Source organism: Caretta caretta, chromosome 1, assembly GCF_965140235.1.
Source record: "Caretta caretta isolate rCarCar2 chromosome 1, rCarCar1.hap1, whole genome shotgun sequence".
In the NCBI taxonomy this organism is placed as follows: Eukaryota; Metazoa; Chordata; order Testudines; family Cheloniidae; genus Caretta; species Caretta caretta.
This window is the reverse complement of record NC_134206.1, coordinates 260,789,134-260,816,022: the sequence shown is the minus strand read 5'-3', so window position 1 is coordinate 260,816,022 and position 26,889 is coordinate 260,789,134. Positions and strand designations below refer to the sequence as shown.

Here is a 26,889-nt window from a genome sequence, read left to right as displayed (position 1 = left end):
GCTACTATTCTGATGCATTGCCTGCCTCTCCCATGCTGCTGTCCAATTCCTAGTGCCTAATATTAATTCTGAATTCTGTGCTTTTGGGGCACATGCCCTTTGCAAGGTTGGTGAAGTTCCCAGCTGCTGTTGCACTTCCTCTACTGGCATTCCCAGCTTTGCCCATGGGATTCTTACTATAGCGTCTCTGTCCTTTCCCGTTCACACCGAGCTTGGCACAGCCTGACTCCATCCGGCCCTGGCGTCGGTCCTGCAGGCTGTTGTAGAGGCTAAGTGTGCGACGCTTGGCTTTGCGCACGATGTGGCAAACGTACTGGAAGATCTCCTCGTAGCAGTCTCCTGGTTCTGTGTAGCTGGCTACAGTGCTGGAGGACAAGTACCGTGCTCGCTGTTCCTGCATCAGCTGGTGCTCCCGCTGCTTGGTCTCAGAGAACTGAGTAGCTATGACCACCAGGCACAGGTTGATCATGAAGAAAGAGCCCACCTACAACCGATGAAGGAAGAGGAAAAAAGTGAGAAAGGGAGAGAGAGAAAGAGCATGGGGCAAAGAGGCAGACAGGAGAGGGAAAAAAGGGGAAGGGGAAAATAAAACAGGACAAAGAGAGAAGGAAAAAATAGAGATAGGTGAGATTCTGCACAAGAAGGTGGGACTTCAGTCCTCAAAGGAAACCTTGCCTGGCTCACCTTGTTTCTGAGGACAACTCCCTTGATGTGATTTTCACCATGTGGCCCAGTGGCTTGCACACTGGGCTGGGAGTCAGGAGATTTGGGTTCTATGCTTGACTCTGCCACTGATTTGCTGTGTGACCTTGGGCAAGTCATGTAAAGGTGACCTGCAAAAGCTTTTATAAAAATTGGACTTTTGCTCTAAGCTTTCTTCTTTTTGATGTACAAATGAAGTGTTTTGGTTTCTTTTCCCTTCTTGGTTTTTAGTTTAGGAAAATTGGAAATGTCATCCCTGCTTTTCCCTAGTACCTCTGGAGGACTTGGTGGTGGTCTCAGAGCATATTTGATGCTAACTCTCTTGCCTTAATTGAAAAGATGGGGATGCTGAGTCTTTAACAAAGATGGCTCTTCTCCAAAAGGTTAACTAGACACTGAAGTCAAATAGATATTTACAAAAACAAATAAAAAACGAAGAGCGTTAAAAAGTCTGACCAAAAATGCCTTGCTTGCTCAACTTTCACTCTCTTGGCTCATCTGATGTCCTACTTTCATTAGTCCCCGAATCACGAGAGGTCTCCAGTCTAGACAAGCTCTCAATTGCTAACGTAAAAAACAAGCAGAACCCTTCATTTTTTAAATACAGTAACCCCTCAGGAACATAACTACAACGTTAAGTGAAACGATGTTAAACGAATCCAATTTTCCCATAAGATTTAATGTAAATGCGAGGGGTGAAGTTCCAAGGAAAATTTTGGGGGGCAGACAAAATGCATTATATACGGTACAGTACTGTACTGTACTGTGGTGGGGAGGTGCCCCTGGCTTACCCCACATAGGCACAGCCCGCTGCAGGCAATGAGGCAGGCAAGGACGCTAGGAAGCACCTTGCACAGCAGCAGCTTCCCCCCAGAAGAACAGGCGCTGTTTGGCGCCACTTAGGACTTTCTGAGAGGGGAGGGTGGAGCTTCCCCACATCCTCCCCCTCCCTCCAGTGGCAGATTTAGAGTAAGTGGGGCCCTGTGCTCAGCTTCATTTTTGCCTTCTCCCCCACACACGGAGGGAGCATTCTCTCTTATCTCCCCCCCCTGCATTTTTCATTCTTTTTTTCACCATTCTCCTCCTGGGGCTCAGGGCTGGGGATGCATGGTCTGGGAGGGAGTTAGGGTGTGGGAGAGGGCTCGGGGTGGGGGTGCGGGGTCTGAGAGGGAGTTAGGATGCGGGAGGAGGCTCAAGATGGGGGTGCGGGGTCTGGGAGGGAGTTAGGATGCGGGAGGAGCCTCAGGACCAGGGCAGGCAGGGGATGCAGAGCACTTACCTGGGGTAGCTCCTGTTTGGTGCACGGCAGGTGCAGGTGGCTCCGCACAGCGCGGCACTGCCCCCATGGCCGCGATTCTGGGAGCTGCCACCCCTCTCCCCCGCCCAGGCAGGGTCACCCAGAATGCAGGGCCTTTAGGGGCTGCAGGGCCCTGGGCTAACGGGGCCCCAGGGCCCTGGGCTGCAGCTCTAAAGCCCCAATTGGAATGCGGCCCTGAGACCACGAGCACGAGGACTCAGGAGGAGCAGGGCAAACACTCTATTTTATTCATTTGCAGATCTCCTTTAATCTAGCTATGCCTCAATTTTCCCATCCCTAAAATGGAGACAATAATGCTGAATGCTTGGAGATGTATAGATAAAAATCACAATATTAGTTTTAAGTATCTCTATTGTGGGATCAATCTGAATTTCCACAATGGGATCACTACCTTACTGCAGGGATGGGGATAGAAATTCAACAGGAATGCAAATCCAGTCCACACTAGGACTTTTAACCACTCATTTTAAACACTGTTACAATATGGTTGGCATCTGTTCTCCACAGAGTTGTGAACTGTGATATGCCAGTGCTAAAAAGAGGGATTGTTTTAGAACTCTGACTGCATTTTTGTATTCATCTGGAATGGAGTCTGGATGCGACCTGTGCAGAAGACTGAGCTAGATTCCTACAGAGAGACCCTGGAATGGACCCTAGGTGTAGGCCCCCGGGAAGAAGAGAAGGTCGTGAACTGGATTGCTGTACCCCTGGAGTGGACTCTGGCTGCAGCCCTCTGGAGAGAAGGAGAAAAACCTGAACTGGATTCCCATGCTCCACTGGAAGGGCTTCTGAAGGTACCACCAGCACTGTGTTCCCATCACATTCCTTTTTAGATTTAGGACCACTAGCAGAACTACTAGTCCTTCCTTCCCAGGGTGGCAACTCTGATGCAGCTCAGGAATACAACAGAGCTGTATCCAATACCTTCCTACTCATCCTGTTTGGCAACTCTTCTCCTGGGTCATTAAAATCAAAATCCTCCTAACGGGAGGGGAGAGGGCAGGTAGGATGAAGGGGAGAACACCTACTCCAATTCCACTATCTACCTGAGTCAGAAAAGGAAACAGTGGGGATTGTTTATGAACAGTGTTCAAGCATCTACTCGAATAGATGATATCCTCACTTCACTACCCATACCTAGTCACACACACCCCAAACACTCACTTGCTCTCGCTCTCACACACACACAGGTGCCTAGAGGTTCCATCATGAGATTCAATCCAGCGGCTTTTACTATTTCAAAGGGGAGACATCTCTGCTGACATATAAATAAGCCTTTGAAAAATGAAGCCATTCCTGGCCAGATCAGCATTAGGACAATATATGCGGTTTCAAAATAAAGTGCTTCTCCCTGCCTTCTCAATGCCCTTCAAAGCAGTTCTAAATCCGTTCCCCTTCATCCACAGAGCCCTCCCCCACTTCAGCCCATCTGCCCTTCAGATTTTTTATGTGGCCTAGGAAGGAGGAGAGAAAATAAGGAAACTGCTGTTTGCTACAGATCCCTTTCCCTCAGAGGATTCTGGGTAGTTCATACTCTCATCTTGTTTTTATTGATGAGTGAGTGGGAGTCCAAATCTCCTTCACACATGCCCTCCCCACCACACCACACATACACTTTCCCATTTACATTGTCTCCCTCCCCTCATATGGAATGAATCAGAGCATGGAGTTTGGGAAGAATTGTTGTTTTTTTTAATAGGCATTTCTAAGGTGCCCTTCACTGTGCTGTCTAGGAACCTCACAAACTAACTGGAGGGGGGGAAAAAGAAGACGTATCCCCATCTTACAGATGGAGAAACTGCGGCACAGAAAAGTGAAGCGATTTACCCAAGATCACAAAGTATGACTGTGTCAGAGTCATGAATAGAACTCGGATCGCCCGTCTCCTAATCCTGTGCCGCAAAGCAGTCCTTCCTCCATGGGCTCATCTAAAATCAAGAGGAAGGGGGAGGAGGAGGACTGGATATAGCTACTGGACGACCAACTCATGAACCACTCTGTTGAAGTCATTAAATATGAGCGCATGTGTTTGTTTTATTCTTAGTACAACAGGAAAATCCACGGACACACAGGAGAAGAGTCAAAGGGTGCGTTGGACTCAACTCTGATTTCCGAACTAGCAGCTTCAGGCCTCAAGAACCTGAGGTCTTTTTTTCTGTTAAGTGCCTAACTCACCACATACATATTGCCCACGAGGTCTTTGGCAAGGAGGTTGATGGTTATTATGAATGTGAGTGGTGCGTTTCACAGAGTGGTCTGTCTCCTTTAAAGGCAGTGGGGGCTGGCAGGGGAGGGAGTCAGTCAACCCTGTTTCAAGGCCAGGGCCGGCTCTAGGATTTTTGCCTCCCCAAGCAAAAAAATTTTTGGTAGCCCCCGCTTTTTTTTGTGCCCCCCCACCCCCAGCTCTGCCCCAACTCTGCCCCTTCCCAAACCCTTCCCCAAATCCCCGGCCCTGTCTCATCCCCCGGGTGTGCCGCATTCCCCCCCCCCCCCCGATTGCTTCCTGTGGCTCCCCCCGCGCAACCTCCTGCCCTACCTCACCTCTACTCCACCTGCTCCCCTGAACTGAACACGCCGCCACTCTGCTTCTCACCCCTTCCTCTCAGGCAAGGGAGAGGCAGTGCATTCAGGGGAGCAGGCGGAGCAGAGGTGAGTGAGGGTGGGGGGGAGTGCAGGAAGTAATGGGGAGATAAAGGAACCGCTCCCCCACCCCAGCTCACCTCCGCTACACCACCACTGCCTCCCCCAAGAGCGCTGACACTCGGCTTCTCCTCCCTCCCAGGCCTGCTGCGCGAAACAGTGGCGGCACGCTCAGGGGAGCAGGCGGAGGCGAGCTGGGGTGGCGGGGGCACATTTCTAGGGGCAGTGTGGCCGGCACCGGAATACTGCCCCTAGAAATATGCCACCCCAAGCACCTGCTTGTTTTGCTGGTGCCTAGAGCCGGCCCTGTCCAAGGCATGGCCCCTTTAAGAACAGGAAGTCCTAAGAAGGATCACCAGATCAAGCTGGGAATGGCTCCTGGAGCCTGAGCCACGTGGCCACTGGCTGAGTATTAAAGAGAAGTGCACTTAGCTCTGTCCCAAGTGAGAGCCATGTGTGACTTACGTGGGGAGGAAGTAGAGAAGGTTCTTCTGGTAGAACTAGGATGAGGGTGGGTTGGGGAAGCCTGCCTGGATTATAGCATAGTCCCAAGACAGGCTGTGGAGACTCTTTCCCAAAAGAAGGAATCTGAGCCCAGTGACCAGTGCTAGAAAAGACCTAGAGGGAGGTCTCCCCAAAGAGACACATGGCCTGGAGTAGCACCAGCAGAGCTTCCCTGCTCAAAGGGAGCTTGGGAGTGGAGAGAGAGCTAGGGCCTGAAGACCCAAGGAAGGAAGGGCTGGAGCACGGAAGGGCCAGAGGAACTGTATTTGTTTTGTGAGGTCCTAATAAATTAGACCTCAAGAAGGGGAATGTTATTAAAACTTCTGAGTGCATGTGAATAGATTGGAGACCCAAGAGGGGGCACTGAGATGGTGTGATGGCAGTGCCATGCCATGGGGTGGGGTGCGCTGAGACTACTCCCTTGCTACAGGGTACCCTACACAAGCAGAGATGATGACATGGGATCAAGTGCATCCCTGGCATAATTCCACTGAAGGCAATGGAATTACCCCAGAAATGAATTTGGCCTTGGGTCTTTGTGCTGAGCATGTGCCTGCCAAAAAAACAAACAAACAAGCAAGCAAACCCATCATGAATGGGGTGTGCATAGAAAAAAAAAATCAATGGCATTCAGCTGCACAGTCTCAGGCTGAGTGTTTAATTGAGGGTTTCAGATGACTGTACAAATGCAGAGACTAAGTTCAAATCACTGCGAGTTAATCTTGAATTGGCAAGACACCTCCTCTTCCAGAGATGGAATGTTCACCTGTAGCATCCAGGTGGTTTGGGAGCATCTGAATTTACTCAGAGGGAACCAGCCCCCACGTTTAAATTCGGCCTTTAGAACAGCACGCACAACTCCTGCTCACCTCAGTGGACATTGCAGATGTGGACACAAGGCTAAATTCTATCCTTAGTTACACTGTACAAACATGGTTAAATCAATGGTGCTATTCAGGTGAAAAAGGGGCCAAAATGTGTGTTCCTGTGGGGAAATGAATGAATTGCAACGGAAAGAAAATTGTTTCAAACTCATAGAAAACACAGAGGGTTTGGTTTGCCCCTTTGGGAGTTGTTTCTTGGACAAACTGCTTCAGACATAACATCTCTTGTTGAGGTGACAGGGGAGTTCTACCAAAGGGTGCTAGGGTGGAGACTTCAGAAGACCACTTTCCATTTTGGGGGTGGGGTGGGGAGAGGCTGTTCCACCATTTTAAGGGATTCTGCCTCAAGATTTTTAAAAGTCTATTAGATTTGAAGAGGCTGATAGACCTGCACCCATCCTTTGGTTTTTCTTTCCCCCAACCATAAACAGAGCCCCTCAAAGAAAAAATACCTCCCTGCATCCATGCTCTCCCCTAGCCCATGCTTCAGCCCATCAGTACACAGTGCCACTGGGAAAGGGGACAGCTTTCTGTTGTCTTCTTGCTGAAGATATGGCTTTCCCTCGCCATTTCCATTTCTCTTTTCCCTCACAGGGGACTCTGTTCCTACACTAGTGAGTGTGTAATGGGGTCAACAGGCCAGAAAACAAAGACGAATATTTAGTAAAAGAACACAATGGAAATTCCCCCTTGGCCCCAGGCCTCGCACCCCACCAAGTGGAAACACTTTATTTTGAATGAGATGATGAGCTAAGCAGTTGTATGTGGAGAATTCCACTGGGGATGAGTTCCAAGAACATTCCTGAGATCCCATTTCCCTGCAGGAGTGGGTGGCGGGGGGTTCACAAACTCAACGGAATGGTGCAAAATAGGCCATTAGCTAGGCCTGTCTCATCTCCACTCCACATCCACTTGGGATATATCTACACTTTCAACCGGCCTGCAAGCTTTGATCGAGCAAGCCCACTAAAAACAGAAGTGTCATTGCTGTCGTGTGTTGAGATGGGCTAACTGCCTGAGCACGACCCCACCCAGGACCCTACGTCCTGACTTCTGGTGGCTAGCCCACCATGCCGCTCATGCTGCTGCAGCTACACTGCTATTTTTAGCGTGGTAGGTCAATCACAGCTAGCATTCCTACGTCTATTTTAGCTGAAAATTACAACCTTAAGCTTGAAAGGTAGATGTATCGTGAGACTTCGAAAATACAGGCTAAGTAAAGGCCTTACAAGGGAAGTGATCAAGAAGTGAGACGGAGCCTTCCCCAGATACATCCTATATATTCTACAACCCATTTTAGGGCTTCCCCTCTGTTCTTGGGTCTGGTTCCTGTGTAGCCAGACTCCATGATAGTTTTTGAAAAAAAATCCCTTTTTGGAGGAGGAGGAGGAGGAGGAGGAGAAGGAGGAGAAGGGAGGATGTTCATGTCTGCAGGTCCTGTGGGACAAAAGAAGCAATGGCATCCAGCTTTCCATGCATCCTCTCACTTAGGCACCCAGTGCTCCTGCTCATTTCAGACCCAAGCAGAAAGAAGGATCATAGACACTTCCTGAGCAATAAAGGGAAAGAGGAGAAAGAAAGAGATCTCAGCTCAAAGAGACAGACAGAAACAAAGTTTAGCTAGGGTGAAGTGACACTTTCAGCTGTCAGCCACAATGAAGCTCTTCAATCAGGCTTTGTTTAAAAATATTCCCTCCTTTTCCCTTTCCATTAGCACTTATTGCTTCTCTCTTTGTCTCCTCCGTATTCTCCACGTGGACAGTAACCTGGAAACGAGGAGATACCCAGAATCCAGATACCATGGTGATGATTGTGTCATAAATGACTTGACAGGCAGAATTTCTGCATGTACGAACCCAAAAGAGATTAAGTCCAGCTTGTTAGTGGTTCGTTAATAGCTCTTGAGCACATCTTTAAAACAAAACCATACAAAAACCTATAAAGCTTCCAAACTGTACACCTAACTAATATAATAGAATCATAGAATATCAGGGTTGGAAGGGACCTCAGGAGGTCATCTAGTCCAACCCCCCTGCTCAAAGCAGGGCCGATCCCCAATTAAATCATCCCAGCCAGGGCTTTGTCAAGCCTGACCTTAAAAACTTCTAAGGAAGGAGATTCCACCACCTCCCTAGGTAACGCATTCCAGTGTTTCACCACCCTCCTAGTGAAAAAGTTTTTCCTAATATCCAACCTAAATCTCCCCCACTGCAACTTGAGACCATTACTCCTTCTTCTGTCATCTGCTACCACTGAGAACAGTCTAGAGCCATCCTCTTTGGAATCCCCTTTCAGGTAGTTGAAAGCAGCTATCAAATCCCCCTTCATTCTTCTCTTCCGTAGACTAAACATCCCCAGTTCCCTCAGCCTCTCCTCATAACTCATGTGTTCCAGTCCCCTAATCATTTTTGTTGCCCTCTGCTGGACTCTTTTCAATTTTTCCACATCCTTCTTGTAGTGTGGGGCCCAAAACTGGACACAGTACTCTAGATGAGGCCTCACCAGTGTCGAATAGAGGGGAACGATCACATCCCTTGAAAATAAACAACCTTATTTTCCTATTCCTGTCACACTTCTCTTCCTCCTTCCCCTCCATCCCTTGTGCACTACACCAACTTATGTTCTGCCTCTAGTTAGATTGTAAGATCTTTGAGGCAGAGACTGTTTTTTATTTTGGGTGATTATGTCACTCAGCACTTGATTGTAACAGGGTCCTTTGGGCTACTGTAAGAGAAAGAAATTAATAAGAGGAGGAACTACTCGAGACTGCCCAATGTGTAAAAAGGATCTACAGGGAAAGAAGTGGAAATGGATTTCTGTGCACTTGGAATGGAATCTACATGCAGCACTACCAGGCAGAAGCAGCTGATCTGGATTCTAGATTCCCTTGGAATGGACTGTGGGTGTAGATCCCTAGGAACAGGAGAGAATCCTGAACTGGATTTCTATGCCTCCTGGAACAAATTCTGGGTGTATCCTGCGGGAAGGAAGAGAAAAACCTGACTTGCACTTATATGCTTTGGCATAGAACCAGGAAGACGAGAACCTGACCTAGATTCCTCAGCTCCCTGGACTAGATTGGTTCCAATCTATATATATGCCCTTTCTCAGACCCTTGGCTTAAAAAGCTGGAATACTCTCAGTCATAAAATAGTATTCTACTAGGGTGAGAGGCTACCCTGTACTTACGATTATCAGCAAGATAAAGTAGATAAAGTTGTAGAACGAATGAGCATCCATCACATAATACATGATCTCCACCCACCCTTCCAGTGTGATCACCTGCAAAGAGAAGAGACAGCAAGAGAGACAGCCAGGATGTGGGACTCCTGGATTCATTCAACAGCTGGGATATTCATTTCTACATGAGGCACAGGCTGATGCTGGTGAGCAGAGCAGGCGATTCAAACCTCAACAAAGGTGAGAAAATGAATCCATTACAAGGAAGCCAAATTTCCAGGCCAGAATATCAGTGAGATTCTCCTAGGTGAAGAGACATGCTAACAGAGCCTGAAAGAGTAGGTCTATATACATATGGGATGCGACTGCAGCTCGAGTAGACATACCTAAACTAGTTAGGTACCGAAGCAGTGAAGCTGTGGCCGCATGGGCTTCGGTGCAGGCTGTACGAACTCACCCAGAACCCTGGGTAACTACTTGCAGAGCTAGATTTTGTTGACAGATGTGCACAGCTCCAGAATCCGAACTAGCTAGATTAACGCTAGTTCAGGTATGTCTGCTCAAGCTGTAATCCCACCCTGAGACTGCAGTCTAGACATAACCTGGAACTGCACTAGTCACCAATTTATATTCATTGGAATTAATTTGCAAACTGAATACAATTAATTTAGGCTTGAATAGAGACTGGGAGTGGATGGGTCATTACACAAAGTAAAACTATTTCCCCTTGTTTATTCCCCCCCACCTCACCCCCCACTGTTCCTCAGACGTTCTTGTCAACTGCTAGAAATGGCCCACCTTGATTATCACTACAAAAAGTTCCCCCACCCCCATCCCTGCTCTCCTGCTGGTAATAGCTCACCTTAAGTGATCACTCTCGTTACAGTAAAAAGAAAAGGAGGACTTGTGGCACTTTAGAGACTAACACATTTATTTGAGCATAAGCTTTCGTGAGCTACAGCTCACTTCATCGGATGCATCCGATGAATGCATCCAATGAAGTGAGCTGTAGCTCATGAAAGCTTATGCTCAAATAAATGTGTTAGTCTCTAAGGTGCCACAAGTACTCCTTTTCTTTTTGCGAATACAGACTAACACGGCTGCTACTCTGAAACCATTCATTCAAATGGTTTGTTTCCCTGGAACAAAAAGAAAGAAAACCTGAACTGGATTTCTGTGCCCTCTGGCTTGAACTCTGGGTACAGCCTCTGGAATGGGGAGGAGAAGAAACAGGCCTGGATTTCAGTTCCCACCTGGAGTGGGTTCTTAGAACCTAGATCTGAATTACAAATTCAGTCTCCTTTTCAACCCAGATCGCTGCAGTAGGGAGAAACACAACAAGACTTGGAATGTGAAGCCTAACTCATTTCAGTTAGAGGCTGAAAAAGCATGGAGGCAAGAGAAGGATCTGGTCACAAACCTGGATTGAGGCTAGGAAGCCAACCTTATCGTACCTGAAATATAACGATCCAGGCATAACCGATATTGTCAAAGTTGATGGCACCCTTATGTGGGTTGGCATTGCCTGTGCGGCATACGTTGTAGTACTGGTTCCAGTTGACGCACATGCCACTGACATTGAACTCCTGCCGGACAGAGTTGTAGTAATAATAGTCATCCTTGTCCAGGCAGCACTCATGGCCCCTCTCCTTCAGCGGGGGGATCTCATGACACCCCATGATGCCATTGTCTCCTGACAGCGAGCAGATGAAGGGCATCTCATCGTCCTCCTCGGGTTGGTAATAGGGGGGGAGAATGATGTCGCCTTGTCTAGGAAGAGGAAAAATGTACTAATGAAGTTACTGTGAAAAACATGCACCTTAGTGGCATTTGCGGAACTGGGAACTCCCACTTTGGTGCATGAAATTTGCATACAAAGGGTCTTCAGATCTATTTTGGTGAGGGGCTGAATAGAGACATAGGAAGTTTCTTGAGCTGGTCCCTGGTTTTGCAGAGCCCTGTCCTGGTCAAACTGCACAGTCCCAAGACAAATCCCACCATCAGCAGATTTGGGGGATGGGAACAAGATTTTACAGCTGCCAAAGGAAAGTTTTCATTTTCTCAAGAACAAGGAGGGAACTTGTGCAGTCAGCTCTCCCACCCGGTTGGCACCAAAGCCTACAACTGATGCAATGTAAAGCAAATGTACAGGGCTACATGGTGATGTGCCTGTGAATGTGACCATCAATTTGATAACATTTGGTGGTAAATTTTCTATAATAAAGTACAAACCCCCACTTAATGCAAAGTTAAAGTTGCACAATTAAGCTCTCAAGAGTCAATAAATGAAGAAGTTAAAACTGAATGAACAATCTTAACTCTGACCCCTTGTGTGTATGTACTACAGAGAACGTTTTAATTTCAAGATCACATGATATTTCTGCAGTAACACAATCTGTTCTACAACCTTCAAAATACACGTGTATCTGAAATAATCTGTGCTCACCTAATTTAAGACTAGACAATAATGAGCAAATGAAAGGGAGAAGATTTAGGATTTTGCATTCAACCTTAACTTGTGCATTTCCAGTCTTCACAGAGCTATAATACACAGCCTGAATGTTGCATTAATATAGATTTTTTGCATTAAATATTGTGGTGGATGGGAATGTGTCCAAAGAAAAAGAAAAAAGAAAAGCTCCTAATTCTATAACTAATAGACACTAATCTATGAAGACATATCAGTGCATATTAATATTATTAGTAAACTGAGTCTCTGTAGACTTAACCAGCAATGGTCAGCCAAAGATTAACTAGTATCTGATGGTTGTGCAGGCTGTGGGCCTGATTCACCTCACACAGTTACAGTAGCTCTGCATGGGTGTAATTCCATAGTCTCATCGGTGTTACTCCTGATTTACACTGGTGCACATGAGAGAAGAACAAAGTCCTGCTTATGCATTTTCCCTTATAAACACACAGTATAAGACAGCTTTAAGGAGCTTCCATCCCCTGGTTAGCGCTCCAGTCCCATTGCTGCCCCCTAAATTGTGTTTTTGCAATATTTTTTTTCAGTCTAAGATGATCTAGGGACTTAAAATTGTTTAAACAGTTTAAATTGATCCAACACTTCAGATTTTTAAGCAGTTTAAACTGATCTAAGGCCTTAGATTTGTTTAAGGGGCTAAGACACTTTAAACCCTTAGATCAGTTTAAGCTGCAAAGAAGACAATAAGCATCTGGAGGGATTGCGGCAGTCTGGCACTGGTGCTCTGTCCTCCCCATGCAAGGTAACTGGAGTTCTGATCACCCACAGACATTTTCATGGTTCATTGTGTTACTGAAAGAAGTAAACGGAGCTGTACATGCTCTCTCTGACTACAGGTAATACTAATCATGCCTATTTCTTACATGGCACTTTCCATCAGTAGATCTCAAAGCACTTCACGATCTCTCTCCTCTCCCCCCACCCACGTATTTATCCTCACCATACCCCTATGAGGTAGGGACATACTATTATCCACATTTTACAGAGGGGGAACTGAGGACAGAGACTAAGTAACTTGCCCAAGGTCATACAGAAAGTCCATGGTAGAGCTGGATCTCTCACGTTCTAAGCCAGTGCCCTACCCACTGGACCATCCTTCCCTTCTTTGGGCAGAGAACCTTGATCACTCTTAAGCATGTGCCGTGGAACACAGAGATCCCATCTGACATTCCACATATGCCTAGAGCTTTGTCTGTCAGCTTGAAGAGCCCATTATCAAACACTTGTTCCCTATGTAGGTACCTACAGACTATGATCGAAGCCATCCTGAACTTACTCTTTGTTAACCTAAATACATTGAGCACCTTGGGTCTACCACTATAAGGCCTGTCTTCTAATCCTTTAACTATTCTCATAGATATTCCTGGCAACCGGAATGATCTCTTGAGGCTGTGGGCAGCCAGACGTAATTAGGGCTGGACCAGTCCCCAGCTCGCCCAAGAGTCTGGCGGCTGCAAAGAAGGTGTGCAGGCCTCTTTGCCCTCCTTCCCATTCTGATTTTTGCAGAATGCAGCTCAGTATCAGGGTCGTGGAATCCTGCATCCCTTTTGCACAGGTGGACGGCAATGGAAGACTGGGCCTCTTGACTGTAGAGATGAGATTCTATTCATTGGAACGGTTTGAGCTGAAATCAAGGGGGATGGGAGAGGTAGCAGTGGGATCCCAGAAATGAAGACTGCTCTGGCTGATGCAGAAGAGGAATGCTGCTGTAGCCCATTATGCTGACAGGTCCCTTCCACAGGCAGAGGTAGCTTTCAGAAAGTGTGTGCGCATAAGGAAACAGAAACCTTTCTGGCTAGGGGAGGGTGGAAATGGGGGACGGGGGGAGGGCTAGACTTTTTAGCATCCTTGGCACTGCCTCTGGAAATCTTCAGTGACCAAGAGAAGGGAGAAGGAAGTAAAGAGTAGGGTGGGGAAGGAAGGAATCTGCAGCAGACAGGACAAGGGGGTAGCCATCTCCCGTGCACTCACATTGTGAAGTTCTCCTCCATGAAACAGCGGTTCCTGAGCAGACCAGCCCACAGCTGTACTCCGATGATGCCAAAGATGAAGAAGACAAAGAAGCAGAGAAGCAGAACATTCCCCAGCATGGGCAGGGTGTCCAGGAGCAAATTCACCAGGATCCGCATGCCTGCAGGTGGGGAAGAGGCAGAAGAGGAGGAGGAGGAGAGATTGAGATGGAGGGAGAGAAGGGGAGAAGCAGAAAGAAAGAAGAGTAGAAAAGAGGAATGGAAAAAAAGACAGAGAGAAAAAATTAAATGAAAATAAAACAGGCAGATTGGAAATTCATTATTGTCCAAATCAGGTTGGGTCACTCAGGTATGGTCACTGCTCCCGCCCCCTGGTCTCACTCCCAAATGATAGGCAGGGGACAATGCCATTTCTGTTCAGCATCCTCTTTACCCCGGGCCTCACGTTATAGCCCCAAGAAGGAAGGATGATGATAAGCTTGTGACAGATAGCAGAGGACTGGACTCCATGACCCAAGAGGTCCCTGCTAGTCCTATCTTTCTAAGAGGTTTTTGGCACAATCACCATTGGATATGATATCCCATCTTCTTCCTTTCCCACAGAAGGGCAATGGGATGAAAACACCCTGAAATCTATGCAGATCAACAACCCCAGCCTCAGCTGGCAGGAACTAACAGTCATAACTGCTTGCCAGCTGCCCAGTGACCTGTGAGAAATGAGCCCGAGACCAATTGCTAGTGGGATGAGTATGCACACCACACAAACCCCTCAACAAACTGGCAGGGGTGGCCTTCTCAGTGACAGCCTCATCAAAGAGACACGGTGGAGGAGGCAATATCTCTTATTGGACCAACTTCTGCTGGTGAGAGAAACAAGCTTTCAAGCCACACAGAGCTCATGGAGACCAAACTCCCTTCTCCTCTCTAGTGGTCCCTCCACGACAGGGCTGAGGCACGCTAGCGGGTACCGTATGAAGGAAGCTTTCACTGCTGCTGCCCATGCTGTACCTGTTCTCTGGCAAAACAGGGCATTCAGGGCTGTTGATACTGCACCTCTGACCACTGCAAACATTTCATAACAAAACAATTTTGTGTTGAAATTATTGCATGAAGAATTTTGGTGGTTTTGTTTTTGGACCAGCAGGGTCAGGTCAGGCCAGGCTCCCTCCACTGCTAAATTAATTACATTTCCTCTGGTCTCCAAGGCTGCCAAAATTCTAGAAATCATTCAGAGCATGAAACAAGCGCCTTCTCCCTCCCACTGCCCCCCACTCCACACATGCGTACATATACACACACACAAACCTCCCCCCTCCTCCACTGAGACTCCCTCCTCCAGGGGTCCAGGGAATTTCATCACACAAGACGCTCCATGTAGGCCAGCATATAATTATCTAATTAGATATTTATAACTAGTTCATTACTTCAGATGGCAGTGGAAGAGGAAGGGGGAGGGAAAGATAAGATTAGGATTCAGTAACAGCCCCTTGAGGCACCAGTTAATCCCTCTTTTATGCCCACTGTCAAGTAATTAGCAACATCAAGTTGTGCGTTACACTGTGTCTCAGTTGCTTGTGTTGTTTTGTTCCTATTGCAGGGGGAGAGGACCCTGGGCATTTAGAGAAATGTCATGTGTGGGCAACAAGGGTGGATGAGGTTTAAGGTGTAATTGTACTGGTGGAGATGTTTATTATACCTGAGTAAGAAGGTGAGAGAGGAGGAGAGAAGAGTGTATCTGTATGGTGAGAGGGCATGGATCTAGTGTGAGGCATGTACACGGGGTGGACAGGTATCTGTATCTATGTGACAAGATGGTATGGGTGTGAGAGGTATATATCTTTTATATTGACCAGGTGTGTATATTGTCCAGCCTTACAATTTGTGAGGCGCTAAGCCAGCAGAGGGGGTTCTGATGGTGAATTTCCTTTCCTTCTGGTTCCACTGCTGGAGGGAGTAGAAGAGCTTGTCCATGTGTGATTTGATGAGTTAATACAGGGCTTTACATGTTCACCCTGGCAGTGGTCTGCATGTGCAGTAGTGGGTATGCAGAATTCCAGTATTGGGGGGAATATGCATGAGAGGGAGAGGGTAGAAGGAATGATTGAACAGTCTCTTCTAGACTTAATAAGCGTAAGTCAGGGTGGTTGCAAAGCCCCAGTCTCTTCACTGCCCGGATATGCCATTAGTCTTCAGTTAGTCACCTTCTAGCCTAATATGGCACCAATAGTTCACTAGCACAGGGTCACAGCTCCAGCCTCTTGCCTGAGAGTATTTGCCCATATCTGGTTTCCTGATTTGTAATAATACAAAGCCCCACAGTCCAGCCACAGGGCTGTGTGCTGCCAGTCACCCTGACCTCCCGGTCGCTGGAAGAAACCCTTTTACAGCATTACCAACTTACAACTCCACCCCCTCACCACAGTGTAATGTGCTTCCTGCAACAATACTGCCACACGTTGTGATCTTATTAGCTCTCATAAGCTAGACTGGATCAGACTGGGTAATACGTAAATGGGAGACCTGTAGGGAAACCCAGGCCTCATAGGAGGCTGTACAGGTAATGCAGTAGGTGTTCCACTGACTTTCAACTGAGTCACTGCTAAGCAAGTGCTCCATGCTGGTATTTGGGGGGTGTAGCGATGCGATGACTCACCAGTGCAGTGCCTCCTGCTGGCCGTCTTGGGAATTAGCACTCCAGCATACAGAGCACCTCCTCCTGACCGGTGTCTCGCCTGCCGCTGACGCCCAAGTCCCTCCTGTACACCAGTGCCTTTTGCCTTGGGGTTCTGCCCCCAGTAGTAACCCACAGTCTGGGTCTCCCCTCCCAGGGGAACCCCCAACCCTCTAAACCCACCTTGCCTCAGTGGCTATTTCAAGTCACCATCTAGCCCCCGCTCACTGGGGCAAACTGCCATCTGTCGTGGCCACTCATCATTGGCAAGGAGGTTCAACCAGCTGCCTTTGCAACCCCAGCACCTGTGCAGGCCTTCACCAAGGCCTACAGCCTGGGGGTTTATCAGGCTGGAGCTCCCCCACTCCCTTGCCTTCCCCCAGCACTGCTCTACCTCTGGTTCACAGCTCCCAGGCAGCTAGATCCTTCTCTCTCCACCACTAGAGAGAGACTGACTCAGCTCCTGGCTCACAGGCCTTTCATAGGGTCAGCGGTCTCCTAATTGGGCACAGCCCCAGCTGTGGCTGCCTTCCCAGTCAGCCTATTCTTATTGGCTCTCAGCCCCAGCCCTCTCCAAGGGCTAGCTTTAAACCCTTTCTGGCCTAATGGAGTGCGGCAGCTGCCCCACTACAGGAGGATGGTGCTATCTTTCACATGAGACACAGACCTGAGGTCCTGACTAAAGCCGGTCCGAGAGATTCGGAAGAAACATTGTTTTGTCAGAATTTGCCAAATTTTGCTGAAGTTCCAATGGAACACAGGCAGATTCCAAAATCTACCTGCCTCTCCCGTGGACACCTGTCTAGCTTCCTGCCAGCTCACCTGCCAGGCTCCTCATCAAGCTGGAAATCACATCCCCAGTTCACAGTGTAGACTTAACACATTAAGAAATAATGACAATGTTTGTGAGAGACTCTGGGCTGAACATGCAACAATGAAATGTCAGGTGACGTGTAGAGAGACAAGGCAGGTGAGGTAACATCTTTTATCGGACAAATGTCTGTTGGTGAGAGGGACACACTTTTGAGATTACACAGAGCTCTCTTTCAGGTCTGGGGAACATACTAAGGTCTGGTCTATGCTACAGACCTATATCAATGCAGCTATGTCGCTCAGGGGTGTGAAAAACCAACCCCTGCAAGTGACGCAGTTTTACTGACCTAACTTCTGTGTAGACAGCACTGTGTCAGGGGGAGGGTTTCTCTCACCAACACAGCTACCGCCTCTCAGGGAGGTGGATTCACCGCGCCGATTCACTGAGGCAGCATTTTAAGTGTAGGCTTGCCCTCAGGGTATCACAGCTAAATACAAGGTGGAATAGATAGATTAGCATCAGTAGTTAACACATATTTCAAGGGACCCCCATTAACACCCCTCCAGTCATAGGGGGAACATGAAGGGGTGTGTGGAAAGGCAGCTGGAGGGATGTTGTGAGTGGGTTACAGATTGTTGTAATAAGATATAAACCCCATGTTTCTATTCAGTCTATGATTTTTAGTGTCTAGCAGAGTTATGAATTTAAGCTCCTAGGCTCGTCTTTTGAACGTGTTGTGCGGGTTATCCCTGTGTAGCCTGTACCCATAATGCACTGGATGAGGTATACCATATGTTGTGATAGGCATGAGTAGGACCCATGGATCTTGAAAGGTATGTCATGGGAGGTGTTGATCATTGTAGCAGTGGAGATATGTCCACAGGTTTTGCATCTGTTGTTCTGGGAGGGTCTGGTGCTGCTTTGAGTTGGTATGTCCTGGCCTGTAGGGAGCTTGCTTCTGATGATAAATCCGGAGAGGCTGGAGGGTTGTCTGAAGGACAGAAAAGGGGGTTCAGGAAAGATTTCTTTCAGGATGGGGTCCCCATCAAGTAGGGATTGTGGTTGTTGGACGATACCCTGTATGGGTTCCAGTGTGGGGTGGTAGGTGACAACTAGGGATGTGTGGTCGGAGAGGGTTTTATTTCCGTATTGGAGCAGGTTCTCTCAGGGTATTTGGGTGGCCTGTTCCATGATATGACCTGCTTCTCTGGTGGAGTTTCCTTGTTTGGTGAAGGTGGTTTTGAGTGTGTTAATGTGTATACCCCAGACTTCCTCCTCAGAGCATATTCTGTGGTATCTGAGTGCCTGGCTGTAGATAACAGATCTCTTGGTGTATTTGGGGTGGTTCCTGGATCTGTGAAGGTAGGTGTGATGATCCATGGGTTTCTTGTATCTAGCTGTATGTAGGGTTCCACTGTTGAAGCTGATCGTGATATCCAGGAAGTTGATGCTGGTGTGGGAGTGTTCCAGAAAGAGTTTAATGGACAGGTGGTGGCAGTTGTAGTGGAAATCTGTGAGGGAGTTTAAATCATCTGTCCAGAGGATGAAAATATTATCTAGGTATCTCAGGTATATCATTGGTTTTGTGGTGCATTTGTGACATGTTACTTACACAGCTCATTAGTGCCTCTCTGGATTGTTTTAAATGAATTTAACCTACTAAAATTTGTGGGCCATGTCAAAAATGAAGGCTGGGGATCAGCAAGGAAAGAAGCAAGTTTTGAGTTTGGGTTTGAATCAGGAGAGTGGGGTTGCACTGTGCCTGGGGACAGGGACGCTCTTTCAGTCACAGGGGATAGCATGAAAATAGGCGAACATCTCTCTCTGCTTCTGTCTACCCAAATACAGCCTACTTCTATATCTAGTCTCTGGTTTCTGAAAATTCCCACCAAAGAGCAGACCACAGAAAAGACCAGCCAGCCCAATGACATCCCTATGAATTGCCATGCACACTGGGGCATGGAAGGAGGGAACGCTTGGGCAAATTCAGTTGGGGCACATTGCCTGGATGAGGGACAGAATTATGCTTCAGATTCTGCAGTGGCTATTGGAATCAGCAAAATTATGTATCCCAGTGCCCCTGCAGATCATTGTGTCCTAAATGTTGATGGAGAAGTTAATTGCTTTGGCTTCCACAAAAATCCACACTGGTAGTTTGGCCCATCACTCTGTTAAGATGAGTACTGAAAATTATACTCTCTTCTACCTGGTTTGTTTGAACCAGTGGATACTGAATGAACAGAAGGCTTCATTGCCTCAAATCTTGCATCTACTTTTCACACTACAGATGCTAGTCATGTCCATTAATGCACTCCTAGAAGGTGCCCAGATACCATGGTGATGGGGAAAGGTATAATAACCTGAGTGGAATAGAATTTTCCCACCAGTCCAGTGTCCTCCATCAGTTTTGGTACTGGAGTGATGAAGGCCATGAAAAGAAATGTATTGGGCTTTAGTCGCTTGTTTGTAAAAGAGTAGGCGGTCTCTTCTGCACATGCTCTGTTAGCTTAGCATGCAAGTTGCAGCATACGCCCCCTGCTTTGTTCTTTCTGGATCGCTCACCGTGGTTCTGCTTTCCCAAGGGTTGGCACATGCCAGGTGTTTCCACTCAGGAAGGTTTCAGCTGTGACGGCCAAGCTAATCGGGGCTGACAGAAACTGTCTGGAGGGAACCACGGACTCTCTGAAGTTGACAGAAGCTTGTCAGAAAGGACCCCGGGGCTCCTCAAGAGCAAAGAGCAGAGTTGCTCTGTCCAAATCCAAGAGGGAATTCAGCTACTTTCCCAAAATATTGGCTCTTGTCAGTGGATTTTGGTTTTGTTTTCTTAAAAGTTTCCTTCTCTTGTAACCCTCTCTCCCCTCCACCTGCCCTCGTGGCAGGGTGTCCTGCCTGGTTTGATGAAACACTGCCATGTTGGAGTCAGTGAGATGTTTCCATTCCGCCCATAGTCTGAGTCCTGGGGACGCCCCACTGAGAGGAGCCTCAGATGACAAACACCCACCAGGCATGCTCTTCCATTCTCCACCCTTTGTGTGTGTGCAGAGGTGTGTGCATGGGTGGGTGGTAGAGGACTATTGTCTAACATTTCACAAGCTCTGTCTTCTGGGGGAAACCAGCCAGCTAGAATCCTCCCTTGGTTGCCTGCAGCAGACACAGCCTTGTGTGTCCCCCCAGTCTTCCTGAGAGGGTGAGTGGGGAGGGTGAGACGCCTTTCATAGCCCACACCTGGCACTTATGAATATTTCATGCTTCTTGCTTTTCTTCCCCTTGAAGAGCAAACCTTTTCATATTTTATGCCCTGGAAGCCTGTTTGGTTGCTGAGTGTTGCTTCATTAATGCCCTCCCTTCCCCCTTTTTCTCTGGACCGCCCAGCCCCTCTTCCTTTCTCTTCTCAGGGAACGGCTGTTTTTCAAAGGCTGCCTCAGAAAAGGTCATTGTCCCTTTCATATTCGCTCCTCACTGTGAGCCAGTGTGGCTTCTGCTCTGCCAATGGAAAAAGACAAATGGAGATGGGAGGAAAGACAACGGATGAGAGGGAGGGAGAGTCAGACAAGGAGAGAGAGGGAGGCACAGACCTGGTGAGAGAAGAAAGGAGAGAGAGAGAGAGAATGAAAATGAGAAAAAAACACAGTGAGAGAAAAGAACATGGGGAGAGAGACTGGCAGGAAAAAAATTAAGCAAAGAGGCCAGGAAGCAGCTGGGGGAGGAATACCTCAAAGAGTCAGCTTCCCGAGACCTTTGAACACTCATTCTGTACTATGCTCCAGTGTCCTCTCACAGCCCAAACGGGAACCGTTGCCCTGCTAACCCGTATGCTTTCCTCTCCATCACAACGGCCTCCTGAGGCAAGGTGTCCAGATTCCCCAGTGATAAGGCACTCCGAAAAGAAGTATTGGTGCTGTACGCTCCCTCTGAGCATCAGCTTCCTCTCCATTTACGTCCTGCCCTCTCCCCCCCCCTTCATATATATACCGCTCCCTCTCCGCCGCCTGCCGACCTGCACCTCTACTTGATTACTCTGGTGACCCCTCTCTCTGAATCTCCACTGTTTCTCGCAAACCACCAGCTTCCTGTTCAGGAGACCTTTGGTCTTTCTCCTTCTTTCCTTCACTGCTCCCTGGTACGCCCGGGCCTTCTCCTGATAGGCTGCAGCACCATTCGCCTCCCCTGCCCACTCATCGGTCAGACCGGAAAGCCCATTGCGATGCCTCTGCTCCCTGAGTCTGGCCCACCCGCTTCCTTGTTCAAAGGCCTTCAGGAGATGGCGCTAGCCTCAGCACTGTATGATGGAGGGAAAAATCAGAGCCCTCCAAGTTGGGAGAGCAGGGACTGGGGATTGTGGGGAGCCAGAGTTGGGCCCTAAAGGCAACTGGGCAGAACCCCATCCCATAGGGAGCCAGCCAGCCAGGGGAAGCTGCCCACTGGGCATGGATTTAAATCAGGGAAAGGAATGGGGCCAGCCCTGAGGAAGTGGTATGATATCCCCAGGGGACGTAGCTGGGTCTTGGGTTTTGTTTTTCACCGTTCTCCTGTGTCGGCCTCCACTGCCCCCACAGTGCTTCTCTCCCCAGCAATTTCAGCCACGCAACTTACACACCCTCTCCATTTCTGATGGAGTACATGGGAACAAGAAGGCCACACAAGCCTTGCTAGACAGCTGGAGCATGAGGAGGTGGCTGCGCAGAGCCCAGTCCTCAGATACACCCACCACCGGGCAGAAGAGTCAGGAGCACGGTGGGAAAGTGCTGATGTGCGTTGGCACTGATTCTGGGGACAGCAGTAATACGCCACGTCAACACGGACCCGCCCAGTTCCAGCTCTGCGTTAACAGGCGCTAGCTCTCAGCAGCTGCCTGGGCTGTGAGGGTGACTGGCAGCGTAGTGCAGTGTGAGGATTCAATAGGGTGCAGTGTTGTTGGTCAGTGTTCTGCAGGGGACAGATTGCAGAGACTCTGGCTCCGAGTAATACCGGCGGCATACTGGAGCAGGGGAAGGCCAAGAACTGAAGGGATAATGATAATGAACTTATATTTACACAGCATCTCTCATCCAAACGCATTCCAGAGCACGTCGTCCTATCTTTACACACAGGAATCACTTTGTCTTCTGCTGAAAAGCAGCAATCCCTGGGTGAAGCCATTCATGGCTAATCTGCGCAGTGGTTTAGGACAGGAAGTGAAGAAAACTGTATCTAAATTGAAATGATGAAATCCTTTGAGGAGGAGGAGGCAAATAGAATCACTCCAATGGCCAGGGGTTGGGGCACTAGGTTAGGCAGTCTTGCTTTTACACGAAGGTCATGAGATCTTTAATGAGCACAAATGGTCCGGACTGGAGCTGGGCAGAAAAAGCTAATTCCATTTGGCCGAGGAGTTTGATAGGGTCACGGTTTGGTTTAGTTCCAATTAGGATTGAAAAACAAAAAATTGAGATTGGACTAGTCCCTGCGAGTACGTGTCCAGCTGAGACCCGAGGCTCATACTCCGGGCGGCTTGCCAATCTCCTGCCGCTCACACTGCCACAGCTACACTCGACTGCGAGGGCACGAGCTCGAAGAGAGCTAGTCTGAGTGTCTCCTCGAGCAGGGAATCGCACCCCCCGCTTCAGGGGTAGACACACCCTGATGTCCCAATTCGGCAAACACTCACACACGTGACGGACTTGAATCAGTGGGGCTACTCATGTACACAAAGTGAAGCATGGGCCTGTTCCGAAGACCACTGAAGTCAACAGGAGTCTTTGCATTGACATCAATGAGCTCTAGATCAGGCTTCATACGTGTAAAGGTACGTCTACACTGTTATAAAAAACCTACAGCACAGAGTCAGCTGACTCCGGCTTGCGGGTCTCAGGCTGTGGGGCTAAAAATTAGTAGGGTTGCCAATTAAGCAATAAGCCAAAGTCATTCTGAGATAATGTTATACCTGCTGCAAGAAAGGAACAGGATCAAACTATGAGCCTTCAGCAATTCAAGACATCACTTGTCTCAGCATGACACTTGCCCCCAGTTTTGTTTTATATTCACAATAAAAAAGGGCACAACAGAGATTCCAGTCACTGCTAAAAGTTGTAGTGGAGACATATGAGCTTGGGTTAGAGTCTGGACTCTGAGACCCTCCCCCTGCATGGGATCTCAGAGCCCGGGCTCTAGACTGAGCATCAACGCTGAAATGATGTAGCCCCCCTACCCCGAGTCTCATGAGCCTGAGTCACTGACCTAGGCCAGCCATGGCTGTGCTGCAGGTCTTCTATCGATCGCCGTGTGGACTTGAGTATTTGCAGGAGGTGTTTGTTTAGATTGTAAACCCCTTGGGGCAGGGAGCTGTCCTTTCCATTTACCTGTAAAGTGCCATACACAGCTATGGGGCCGGACACGTAATAAAGAACAATACAAAATATGACATAAAACTGTGTAAATGCAATTCTGTGGTTAAGATTTAAAGGGGCAGGTTCTCTCATTATTACTGGTATGAATCAGGTGTAATTCTATGGGAATTACTCTGGCAACAAAGTTACTCTGGTATGAAACTGAGCGTACGTTTACACGGCAGTCAAAGGTGTGACTGCAGCAGACCTATGCTAGCTTTTATCTAGCCAATTTGAATAACAATAGCAGTGACAACTCAGCAGCACAGGTTGCAGCATGGGCTTCACAAGCCATGCCTAGAACTCAGGGTATGTACTTGAGCTGCTAGAGCTTCATTGCTAGGGTTATTGAAGCTCGCTTCGGCAAAGTGGGTGCTGCAGTCACACCTTTGACTGCAGCGTAGACATACCCGGAGTGAGAGGAAAATCAGGCCCTAAATGCACAAACATCAAGAAATTCAAGGTTATGGTTGTAGCTTGGCCCACCCATACATAGACAGTAACTTGCATTACTGTATATTGCTTTATTTTTACACCATACTATATTGGCATTATTACACATATTGCCATGGTATCCACCACTCTATCGTGCCAGATTTTCCAAACATCTCAGCTCCCATGCAGGGGTGCGAAATAAGCAGCCGGATAGTCAAGAGAGCTCAGCCTGTCAGGTACTTGGCTCTTCTGAAAATCTGGCCATAAGTGTCACAATGGAAGCTGCTGGCTTCTGAGCATGTTGAAAGATCCTGCCTGTCACTCGGCCGATTTGGTCAGGGCTTTAAAAGGAAAAAGGAAGCTCAACTAAGGCCCTTTCAGATCCCTTCCTTCAGGGCTTGCTTTATTTCCAAAACCCAAACCCAACACCACAGTGTTTCTGACTCCTGAGATGTTATTGCAAGTCTTGTGATATTTGGTGTAAAGTTCCAGGACCTGCAGCCTTGGGAATACAGGACAATCCCAGCTTTCATTTAAAAGAAATAAAAGCTTCTATCCCCCATGGTTGCAGAGAAAAGATTAAAAACAGGACCCAGGTCGAAGGTTCAAAAACCATATGGTAAATAAAAAGAACCTCATGTTTATTTTTTATTTTTTTTCAAACTTTCATGATTTCTAAGCCAGTCTCATGATTTCTGAGGCATGACTTTTGAATGCTTGGGTTTGGCAATACTGCAACCAGAACAAATCAACTCCAACTACTGGGTAATAACTAACTGAGGTCTTTCCAGCTTCAGCCAGCTGGGAGGAGAGAGGTCACATCCTTCTCTTTTCCTTTTATAGCCCTGCCCAAATTGGCCACCTGACAGACAGGAACCCAGTAACCCCTACATGCTGGAGCACCCTTACATCTTCTCACTGGCCTGTTTATGAACGTAAAAGGGAGCAGAGCTCTTTTGAAAATTTGTCCCCACATGTGCAATGTGGTAGCGTTAACAATATTGTAGGAAGTTTAACTTTGGAATTCCCTGACTCTCATGGATCTAAAATCTCTGCCATGATGCTGCACTGACATAAGTGTAATTTAATTTTTGTTTAAAAAATTATTTTGATAGATCGCTCATTTAAATAAAGGCCAGTGCATTACATTTTTATTTAAATGTATATGTATGACAGCACCAGGATTATTTCTAGATATCCCTATATGTGTCTAGAACTCTAGATCTTGGTAAGTTTATTAATAAGGTAGTATTAAATACTGATTTCCAAACACTTCTCATTTAGTTATTCGATTGAAAATGAACTTTCTTCCTAGTAGCACTTGCCCCCATCTCTGCTGACATTCCCCCCTCCTCCCAATCCTCACCCCCGGTATTTCCCCTTCCGCCCACTCTTATTCCAAGATCAATGTCACGTCTTTCTTCAAACCACATTTAGGGCAGGAATGGCCTCTCGCTTCTTGTTTATCAACCATACCCACTTTTCTCCTGTGAATCCTTGCTTCAGACCCACCTCTTTCACTTCACTTGCCAGAACTGAATTCTACATGGCCCTGTTCATTCTCCATCTTCTCTGTCTATTGCTCTCATAAAAAAAGGAGGACTTGTGGCACCTCAGAGACTAACAAATTTATTTGAGCATAAGCTTTCGTGAGCTACAGCTCACTTCATCGGATGCATGCAGTAGAAAACACAGTGGGGAGATTTTATATACACAGAGAACATGAATCAATGGGTGTTACCATACACACTGGTAAGGTGAGCTATTACCAGCAGGGGAGAAAAAAAACCTTTTGCAGTGATAATCAAGGTGGGCCATTTCCAGCAGTTGACAAAAACGTGTGAGGAACAGTGGGGGCAGGGGGAAATAAACATGGGGAAATAGTTTTACTTTGTGTAATGACACATCCACTCCCAGTCTTTATTCAAGCCTAAGTTAATGGTGTCCAGTTTTCAAATTAATTCCAATTCAGCAGCCTCTCGTTGGAGTCTGGTTTTGAAGTTTTTTTGTTGAAGAATTGCCACTTTTAGGTCTGTAATCGAGTGACCAGAGAGATTGAAGTGTTCTCCAACTGGTTTTTGAACGTTATAATTCTTGATGTCTGATTTGTGTCCATTTATTCTTTTACGTAGAGACTGTCCAGTTTGACCAATGTACATGGCAGAGGGGCATTGCTGGCATATGATGGCACATATCACATTGGTAGATGTGCAGGTGAATGAACCTCTGATAGTGTGGCTGATGTGATTAGGCCCTATGATGGTGTCCCCTGAATAGATATGTGGACACAGTTGGCAACGGGCTTTGTTGCAAGGATAGGTTCCTAAGTTAGTGTTTTTGTTGTGTGGTGTCTGGTTGCTGGTGAGTATTTGCGTCAGGTTGGGGGGCTGTCTGTAAGCAAGGACTGGCCTGTCTCCCAAGATCTGTGAGAGTGATGGGTCATCCTTCAGGAAAGGTTGTAGATCCTTGATGATGCGTTGGAGAGGTTTTAGTTGGGGGCTGAAGGTGATGGCTAGTGGCGTTCTGTTGTTTTCTTTGTTGGGCCTGTCCTGTAGTAGGTGACTTCTGGGTACTCTCCTGGCTCTGTCAATCTGTTTCTTCACTTCAGCAGGTCGGTATTGTAGTTGTAAGAACACTTGACCTACTGACCGCTATGCCTACCTACATGCCTCCAGCTTTCATCCAGACCGCACCACACGATCCATTGTCTACAGCCAAGCTCTACGATACAACCGCATTTGCTCCAACCCCTCAGACAGAGACAAACACCTACAAGATCTCTATCAAGCATTCTTACAACTACAATAACCACCTGCTGAAGTGAAGAAACAGATTGACAGATTGACACCAGCCAGGTTAGGCAGGGTGACAAATCCCCCTTGCCCCAAAGGGCCATTATCCCCTGGTGACTAATTTCT

At 47.6% G+C, this 26,889-nt stretch overlaps 1 protein-coding gene across 3 annotated transcripts in view; it reads right to left on the bottom strand.

The window, feature by feature from the left end:
* The window catches only part of CACNA1I (calcium voltage-gated channel subunit alpha1 I), a 132,512-nt gene that overhangs the window by 68,169 nt on the left and 37,454 nt on the right, over positions 1-26,889 (bottom strand). For all 3 annotated transcript variants that reach the window (XM_048834627.2, XM_048834615.2, XM_075124188.1), the window contains 4 exons: positions 13,688-13,847; positions 10,683-10,998; positions 9,238-9,330; positions 178-484 (listed from right to left, as the gene is read on the bottom strand). In XM_048834627.2, the coding sequence (XP_048690584.1) occupies positions 178-484; positions 9,238-9,330; positions 10,683-10,998; positions 13,688-13,847 (876 nt within the window). The remainder of the gene's footprint in view (positions 1-177; positions 485-9,237; positions 9,331-10,682; positions 10,999-13,687; positions 13,848-26,889) is intronic.